The sequence below is a fragment of the Uranotaenia lowii genome, chromosome 3 (genome assembly GCF_029784155.1).
Source record: "Uranotaenia lowii strain MFRU-FL chromosome 3, ASM2978415v1, whole genome shotgun sequence".
NCBI lineage: Eukaryota > Metazoa > Arthropoda > Insecta > Diptera > Culicidae > Uranotaenia > Uranotaenia lowii.
In genome coordinates, this window is record NC_073693.1 from 312102686 (window position 1) to 312113280 (window position 10595).

At 31.9% G+C, this 10595-nt stretch overlaps 1 protein-coding gene across 1 annotated transcript; it reads right to left on the reverse strand.

The window, feature by feature from the left end:
* Window positions 1-6247: 6247 nt before the first annotated feature.
* Window positions 6248-7354, reverse strand: LOC129754442 (uncharacterized protein DDB_G0271670-like; the record flags this gene model as incomplete). The annotated part of the gene is made up of 1 exon (XM_055750520.1): window positions 6248-7354. A coding segment is annotated over one exon (1107 nt), but the record flags the coding sequence as incomplete, so codon positions are not given.
* Window positions 7355-10595: the final 3241 nt, after the last annotated feature.

The window sequence follows — 10595 nt, forward strand, 5'->3', positions numbered from 1 at the left end:
AATGACAAAAATGACAAAAATGACAAAAATGACAAAAATGACAAAAATGACAAAAATGACAAAAATGACAAAAATGACAAAAATGACAAAAATGACAAAAATGACAAAAATGACAAAAATGACAAAAATGACAGAAATGACAAAAATGACAAAAATGACAAAAATGACAAAAATGACAAAAATAACAAAAATTACAAAAATTACAAAAATTACAAAAATAACAAAAATTACAAAAATTACAAAAATTACAAAAATTACAAAAATTACAAAAATTACAAAAATTACAAAAATGACAAAAATGACAAAAATGACAAAAATGACAAAAATGACAAAAATGACAAAAATGACAAAAATGACAAAAATGACAAAAATGACAAAAATGACAAAAGTGACAAAAGTGACAAAAATGACAAAAATGACAAAAATGACAAAAATGACAAAAATGACAAAATGACAAAAATGACAAAAATGACAAAAATGACAAAAATGACAAAAATGACAAAAATGACAAAAATGACAAAAATGACAAAAATGACAAAAATGACTAAAATGACAAAAAATGACAAAAAATGACAAAAATGACAAAAATGACAAAAATGACAAAAAATGACAAAAAATGACAAAAAATGACAAAAAATGACAAAAAATGACAAAAAAATGACAAAAAATGACCAAAAATGACAAAAAATGACAAAAAATGACAAAAAATGACAAAAAATGACAAAAAATGACAAAAAATGACAAAAAATGACAAAAAATGACAAAAAATGACAAAAAATGACAAAAATGACAAAAATGACAAAAATGACAAAAATGACAAAAATGACAAAAATGACAAAAATGACAAAAATGACAAAAATGACAAAAATGACAAAAAATGACAAAAAATGACAAAAAATTACGAAAATTACAAAAATTACAAAAATTACAAAAATTACAAAAATTACAAAAATAACAAAAATTACAAAAATTACTAAAATTACAAAAATGACAAAAATTACAAAAAATACAAAAATTACAAAAATTACAAAAATTACAAAAATTACAAAAATTACAAAAATTACAAAAATTACAAAAATTACAAAAATTACAAAAATTACAAAAATTACAAAAATTACAAAAATTACAAAAATTACAAAAATTACAAAAACTACAAAAATTACAAAAATTACAAAAATTACAAAAATTACAAAAATTACAAAAATTACAAAAATTACAAAAATTACAAAAATTACAAAAATTACAAAAATTATAAAAATTACAAAAATTACAAAAATTACAAAAATTACAAAAATTACAAAAATTACAAAAATTACAAAAATTACAAAAATTACAAAAATTACAAAAATTACAAAAATAACAAAAATAACAAAAATTACAAAAATTACAAAAATTACAATAATTACAAAAATTACAAAAATGACAAAAATTACAAAAATAACAAAAATTACAAAAATTACAACAAATACAAAAATTTTAAAAATTTACAAAATTTCAAAATTAACAAAAACTACAAAAATGGCAAAAAAGTCAAAAATTATTATAAAGACAAATACAACAAAAATGTCTTTCCGTTTGCATTTTTGTTCTGAGCTTTATATTTATCAAGAATTTTCCACATTTAGACTTATGAAATTCACCAAGAATAGGTTATTAAAGCTTGAAAGCGTTTTTTGCTTATTTTAGTCTGATTAGAAATAAAAACTAATGGATATTCCGAACATACTCATCTCAATAGCTAAGAGCATTAAAAGCAACGAAGAACTCAAGAAAGATGCGATTAAGATAGCTGATGCATAAATCCATTCTGCCTTCCACTACTTTTAAGGTGTTTGCTTAAGCTGGCTTTTAACTAGCTGGTATGAAGTGTGCAGCTACATCGAGCGTGGGTGCAAATGCTCTTTCTTAGCAACTATGGATACCATACTGGAAGTGAAAAGAAAAAAAAACTTCATAAACATAACGAAAGCTTTTTGAGATTCAATCTAACTTGCCAGGAAGAAAATAGATAAGGGATTTTCCAGGCAACAAAAATTCAGATTAGCAGGGAAACAAAGCCTCAAAGAATGTTTTAGTAACAATGCTGAAATTTTAGGTTTATTTTTTTCCTTTATGTTCAAAACTTTGTTAGAATTTTAATCCAAACGATCGTCTTCGTTAAAATATACACAAACCTATTTAATTCCTTGACTTGAAAAAATGGATACTGCTGTCTGCCTGAAAAGCCCATTCTTATAAATCATGGAATTTTCTGATTGGGTGGAAATACCTAAGGCTTAATTCAGCTGAAAGTGATTTTGTGAGCCTGCCATTGGGCTGATTAGAATGTGTCTTCTCTTCATCCGGAAAACTGTTAATGGCTTCCGGTGCTGTTGGCAGCTAGCTTCGAATGAAAACTCTCTCAGTCAAATCCTCATGCCCTCCATCCGATTCCAGCAGGAGTCTCGATTGTGATTGTTTAATTGTGATTTCTAAAGTTTGCCCCCACGGTTTTTTGGCACCAGCAACAAGAGAAGGAATTGGGGGGGATTTAACGTTGATACTTATGGCGAAAATCACGCACCAAACATCGGCGGCAGTGCTTTGAATGTTTCCACATGGTTGATTGCATGAAAAACGAGCTGCCAAAAAGTTTGCCATCGAAAATATATCACTTTTATAATCCGACGAAGTATTATCTCGTTAGTCGGTTTTAGCTGGAGATAGTTGACATATTCTGGAAACATTGATTCGTGGCAAAATTTGAACTTTATATCAAAGAGATAAGAGAAGAGAAAAGATTTTCAGCACACCTATAACTAGAACTAGAACTAGAACTAAGACTAGAACTCGAACTAGAACTAGAACTAGAACTAGAACTGAAACTCGAACTAGAACTAGAACTAGAACTAGAACTCGAACTAGAACTGGAACTAGAACTAGAACTAGAAATAGAACTAGAACTACAACTAGAACTACAACTAAAACTAGAACTAGAACTAGAACTAGAACTAGAACTAGAACTAGAACTAGAACTAGAACTAGAACTAGAACTAGAACTAGAAATTGAACTAGAACTAGAACTAGAACTAGAACTAGAACTAGAACTAGAACTAGAACTAGAACTAGAACTAGAACTAGAACTAGAACAAGAACTAGAACTAGAACTAGAACTAGAACTAGAACTAGAACTAGAACTAGAACTAGAACTAGAACTAGAACTAGAACTAGAACTAGAACTAGAACTAGAACTAGAACTAGAACTAGAACTAGAACTAGAACTAGAACTAGAACTAGAACTAGAACCAGAACTAGAACTAGAACTAGAACTAGAACTAGAACTAGAACTAGAACTAGAACTAGAACTAGAACTAGAACTAGAACTAGAACTAGAACAAGAACAAGAACTAGAACTCGAACTAGAACAAGAACAAGAACAAGAACTAGAACTCGAACTAGAACAGGAACTAGAACTGGATAGAATTAAAACTAGAGCTAGAACTAGAACTAGAACAAGATCATGAACTAGAACTAGAACTAGAAATAGAACTAGAACTAGAAATAGAACTAGAACTAGAACTAGAACTAGAACTAGAACTAGAACTAGAAACTAGAACTAGAACTAGAACTAGAACTAGAACTAGAACTAGAACTAGAACTAGAACTAGAACTAGAACTAGAACTAGAACTAGAACTAGAACTAGAACTAGAACTAGAACTAGAACTAGAACTAGAACTAGAACTAGAACTAGAACTAGAACTAGAACTAGAACTAAACTAAAACTAGAACTAAAACTAGAACTAGAACTAGAACTAGCACTAGAACTAGAACTAGAACTAGAACTAGAACTAGAACTAGAACTAGAACTAGAACTAGAACTAGAACTAGAACTAGAACTAGAACTAGAACTAGAACTAGAACTAGAACTAGAACTAGAACTAGAACTAGAACTAGAACTAGAACTAGAACTAGAACTAGAACTAGAACTAGAACTAGAACTAGAACTAGAACTAGAACTAGAACTAGAACTAGAACTAGAACTAGAACTAGAACTAGAACTAGAACTAGAACTAGAACTAGAACTAGAACTAGAACTAGAACTAGAACTAGAACTAGAACTAGAACTAGAACTAGAACTAGACTAGAACTAGAACTAGAACTAGAACTAGAACTAGAACCAGAACTAGAACTAGAACTAGAACTAGAACTAGAACTAGAACTAGAACTAGAACTAGAACTAGAACTAGAACTAGAACTAGAACTAGAACAAGAACAAGAACTAGAACTCGAACTAGAACAAGAACAAGAACAAGAACTAGAACTCCGAACTAGAACAGGAACTAGAACTGGACTAGAATTAAAACTAGAGCTAGAACTAGAACTAGAACAAGATCATGAACTAGAACTTAGAACTAGAAATAGAACTAGAACTAGAAATAGAACTAGAACTAGAACTAGAACTAGAACTAGAACTAGAACTAGAACTAGAACTAGAACTAGAACTAGAACTAGAACTAGAACTAGAACTAGAACTAGAACTAGAACTAGAACTAGAACTAGAACTAGAACTAGAACTAGAACTAGAACGATAGAACTAGAACTAGAACTAGAACTAGAACTAGAACTAGAACTAGAACTAGAACTAGAACTAGAACTAGAACTAGAACTAGAACACTAAACTAAAACTAGAACTAAACTAGAACTAAGAACTAGAACTAAGAACTAGAACTAGAACTAGAACTAGGAACTAGAACTAGAACTAGAACTAGAACTAGAACTAGAACTAGAACTAGAACTAGAACTAGAACTAGAACTAGAACTAGAACTAGAACTAGAACTAGAACTAGAACTAGAACTAGAACTAGAACTAGAACTAGAACTAGAACTAGAACTAGAACTAGAACTAGAACTAGAACTAGAACTAGAACTAGAACTAGAACTAGACTAGAACTAGAACTAGAACTAGACGAACTAGAACTAGAACTAGAACTAGAACTAGAACTAGACTAGAACTAGAACTAAACTAGAACTAGAACTACACTAGAACTAGAACTAGAACTACTAGAACTAGAACTAAAACAAGAATAGAACTAGGAAACAAGAACTAGAACTGGTACTAGAACTAGAACTAGAACTAGAATTTGAACTACAACTAGAACAAGAACAAGAACAAAAACTAGAACTTAAACTGGAACACTAGAACAGAACTAAAACTAGAACTAGCACTAGAACTAGAACTAGAACTAGAAACTAGAACTAAACCTAGGACTAGAACTAGAGCTAGAACTAGAACTAGAACTAGAACTAGAACTAGAACTAGAACTAGAACTAGAACTAGAACTAGAACTAGAACTAGAACTAGAACTAGAAACTAGAACTAGAACTAGAACTAGAACTAGAACTAGAACTAGAACTAGAACTAGAACTAGAACTAGAACTAGAACTAGAACTAGAACTAGAACTAGAACTAGAACTAGAACTAGAACTAGAACTAGAACTAGAACTAGAACTAGAACTAGAACTAGAACTAGAACTAGAACTAGAACTAGAACTAGAACTAGAACTAGAACTAGAACTAGAACTAGAACTAGAACTAGAACTAGAACTAGAACTAGAACTAGAACTAGAACTAGAACTAGAACTAGAACTAGAACTAGAACTAGAACTAGAACTAGAACTAGAACTAGAACTAGAACTAGAACTAGAACTAGAACTAGAACTAGAACTAGAACTAGAACTAGAACTAGAACTAGAACTAGAACTAGAACTGAACTAGAACTAGAACTAGAACTAGAACTAGAACTAGAACTAGAACTAGAACTAGAACTAGAACTAGAACTAGAACTAGAACTAGAACTAGAACTAGAACTAGAAACTAGAACTAGAACTAGAACTAGAACTAGAACTAGAACTAGAACTAGAACTAGAACTAGAACTAGAACTAGAACTAGAACTAGAACTAGAACTAGAACTAGAACTAGAACTAGAACTAGAACTAGAACTAGAACTAGAACTAGAACTAGAACTAGAACTAGAACTAGAACTAGAACTAGAACTAGAACTAGAACTAGAACTAGAACTAGAACTAGAACTAGAACTAGAACTAGAACTAGAACTAGAACTAGAACTAGAACTAGAACTAGAACTAGAACTAGAACTAGAACTAGAACTAGAACTAGAACTAGAACTAGAACTAGAACTAGAACTAGAACTAGAACTAGAACTAGAACTAGAACTAGAACTAGAACTAGAACTAGAACTAGAACTAGAACTAGAACTAGAACTAGAACTAGAACTAGAACTAGAACTAGAACTAGAACTAGAACTAGAACTAGAACTAGAACTAGAACTAGAACTAGAACTAGAACTAGAACTAGAACTAGAACTAGAACTAGAACTAGAACTAGAACTAGAACTAGAACTAGAACTAGAACTAGAACTAGAACTAGAACTAGAACTAGAACTAGAACTAGAACTAGAACTAGAACTAGAACTAGAACTAGAACTAGAACTAGAACTAGAACTAGAACTAGAACTAGAACTAGAACTAGAACTAGAACTAGAACTAGAACTAGAACTAGAACTAGAACTAGAACTAGAACTAGAACTAGAACTAGAACTAGAACTAGAACTAGAACTAGAACTAGAACTAGAACTAGAACTAGAACTAGAACTAGAACTAGAACTAGAACTAGAACTAGAACTAGAACTAGAACTAGAACTAGAACTAGAACTAGAACTAGAACTAGAACTAGAACTAGAACTAGAACTAGAACTAGAACTAGAACTAGAACTAGAACTAGAACTAGAACTAGAACTAGAACTAGAACTAGAACTAGAACTAGAACTAGAACTAGAACTAGAACTAGAACTAGAACTAGAACTAGAACTAGAACTAGAACTAGAACTAGAACTAGAACTAGAACTAGAACTAGAACTAGAACTAGAACTAGAACTAGAACTAGAACTAGAACTAGAACTAGAACTAGAACTAGAACTAGAACTAGAACTAGAACTAGAACTAGAACTAGAACTAGAACTAGAACTAGAACTAGAACTAGAACTAGAACTAGAACTAGAACTAGAACTAGAACTAGAACTAGAACTAGAACTAGAACTAGAACTAGAACTAGAACTAGAACTAGAACTAGAACTAGAACTAGAACTAGAACTAGAACTAGAACTAGAACTAGAACTAGAACTAGAACTAGAACTAGAACTAGAACTAGAACTAGAACTAGAACTAGAACTAGAACTAGAACTAGAACTAGAACTAGAACTAGAACTAGAACTAGAACTAGAACTAGAACTAGAACTAGAACTAGAACTAGAACTAGAACTAGAACTAGAACTAGAACTAGAACTAGAACTAGAACTAGAACTAGAACTAGAACTAGAACTAGAACTAGAACTAGAACTAGAACTAGAACTAGAACTAGAACTAGAACTAGAACTAGAACTAGAACTAGAACTAGAACTAGAACTAGAACTAGAACTAGAACTAGAACTAGAACTAGAACTAGAACTAGAACTAGAACTAGAACTAGAACTAGAACTAGAACTAGAACTAGAACTAGAACTAGAACTAGAACTAGAACTAGAACTAGAACTAGAACTAGAACTAGAACTAGAACTAGAACTAGAACTAGAACTAGAACTAGAACTAGAACTAGAACTAGAACTAGAACTAGAACTAGAACTAGAACTAGAACTAGAACTAGAACTAGAACTAGAACTAGAACTAGAACTAGAACTAGAACTAGAACTAGAACTAGAACTAGAACTAGAACTAGAACTAGAACTAGAACTAGAACTAGAACTAGAACTAGAACTAGAACTAGAACTAGAACTAGAACTAGAACTAGAACTAGAACTAGAACTAGAACTAGAACTAGAACTAGAACTAGAACTAGAACTAGAACTAGAACTAGAACTAGAACTAGAACTAGAACTAGAACTAGAACTAGAACTAGAACTAGAACTAGAACTAGAACTAGAACTAGAACTAGAACTAGAACTAGAACTAGAACTAGAACTAGAACTAGAACTAGAACTAGAACTAGAACTAGAACTAGAACTAGAACTAGAACTAGAACTAGAACTAGAACTAGAACTAGAACTAGAACTAGAACTAGAACTAGAACTAGAACTAGAACTAGAACTAGAACTAGAACTAGAACTAGAACTAGAACTAGAACTAGAACTAGAACTAGAACTAGAACTAGAACTAGAACTAGAACTAGAACTAGAACTAGAACTAGAACTAGAACTAGAACTAGAACTAGAACTAGAACTAGAACTAGAACTAGAACTAGAACTAGAACTAGAACTAGAACTAGAACTAGAACTAGAACTAGAACTAGAACTAGAACTAGAACTAGAACTAGAACTAGAACTAGAACTAGAACTAGAACTAGAACTAGAACTAGAACTAGAACTAGAACTAGAACTAGAACTAGAACTAGAACTAGAACTAGAACTAGAACTAGAACTAGAACTAGAACTAGAACTAGAACTAGAACTAGAACTAGAACTAGAACTAGAACTAGAACTAGAACTAGAACTAGAACTAGAACTAGAACTAGAACTAGAACTAGAACTAGAACTAGAACTAGAACTAGAACTAGAACTAGAACTAGAACTAGAACTAGAACTAGAACTAGAACTAGAACTAGAACTAGAACTAGAACTAGAACTAGAACTAGAACTAGAACTAGAACTAGAACTAGAACTAGAACTAGAACTAGAACTAGAACTAGAACTAGAACTAGAACTAGAACTAGAACTAGAACTAGAACTAGAACTAGAACTAGAACTAGAACTAGAACTAGAACTAGAACTAGAACTAGAACTAGAACTATAACTAAAACAAGAAGTAGAACTAGAACTAGAACTAGAAATAAAACTATATTTAGAAAATTTCAGGCAAAGTTTTGTCTTTTCGGAATCATGATTTTGAAAACCTCCTAACCGTTTTCTCATTCAAATGATCCTTAAACGCTTCTCCCGGTTTCCAACTCGATCCACAGTTAGTTTTTGAATTGTCACTCTTATAGTTTCTCGTTGCATTTCTAACAATTTGCCCGAAACCCTGAAGCGAAATGCATATGTCCGAAAACCCAACTCTATTATGGAAAACGCCCCCGCATCTTTAACAGCCGGGCACCATTTTTCGGATCCGTTGTTTTTCGGGTTTGCCTCCAGGGGACGGAACCTGGTCTCGCAAATCGGAATTCAAGGAAAAATTATGTGGAAAAATTGTGTCCGGACTCCGACCGCCTAAGCTTAGCCTAGCTTCAGGCGTCCGCCGCCGCCGCAAAAGTAACCGACTTTTTGAGAGCTGAATTATAACGATGTGATACGGCTCTTCTGCCCGCTGCGAGGCTGAGTCTAGTTTTATCTGTTCCAAATTTTTTGGTTCGTTTCGGGTTTTTCCTTTTTCCCGTTTTCCATCTGCTGTATTTTTTATGTGACTTCCGAAAGCGAAAAATGGAATTTTCAAACGCCGCCCTACATGGTGGAGTGAGATTTTCTAGGAAAAACGACGATTTTGGTGGTGGTGCGGGAACAAATGAATTCGTGACTTTTTCCCTACAGTTTTCCGGAGAGACGTGGCCAAAAAGTTGGATGAGGTGTGAATTCTTTAGCATACTCATCTATCTTGTCTTGTGCCGTGCCGAGCTGCTGTATGTTTGCTCGCTATCTTTCTCGGATTGTCATTTGGTTGATTGCTGTGGAGTTTTTTTTTCTTCAAGCTGAGACATCATTCTGTGCTTGTTGATCAAGTGGAGAATTGTGATCGTGAGCAGAATGCTTTATTATTGAACGGTGAATATTGATAATTCTCTGGGCTCAGTTTTCAAATTTGTATTCATGAGAACGGGCACTTCGAATCAAACGAAAGAAAATGTTGTTTCCAAAAATTACGCTTGATCATTTTATTGTCTTCTTTGATCAATTTATTATTAATTGAACTGTTGAACCGAATAACTATTAAATGGTTTTTTTGTCCATTTGCTCTAGTCCAATTTTTCAAGCTGATTTGCTGTGATTTTTATAAAAGGCAATTCAAATTTAACAAAAATTATTCTATTCTCATATTTTTGAATCAAATCAACTTTAAAAAACAAGCAAAAACAACAGTTTTGAAAATTTTTTGGGAGAATATTTCGTTTCGATCATTTTTAAACATCGAGGGCAATATAGATTGAGATTCTAGCACTTAGCCGGGTATAAAATTTGTATAGGAATTGTAACAATCTCAAAGCTGACTCATGATTTTAGACACTGGCCAATTGACTTATGAATAAACTCTTGACCCATAACTATTAAGTCATGACTAAATATTCCAGATGACCCGGTTTTATTGGGGCAAAAAGTTGTTGAAGTAAATATTTTGTTAATGCGTAACGAAATTTCTTGAGCAAGTTTCTTAAAAATTATCATTTAAAATTTTTGGAAGCCTTAAACAAAATTTAAAATCTGTTGATGAAATTAGACGAAAATGGTCCTTGGCTCGTGATGCCTGATTGATGACTTTTTACAATTGCCGTTCCTTGACTCTATTTAATCTTTTGGATATTGATTTTACAAACTTTATACATTTCCCTCGTCT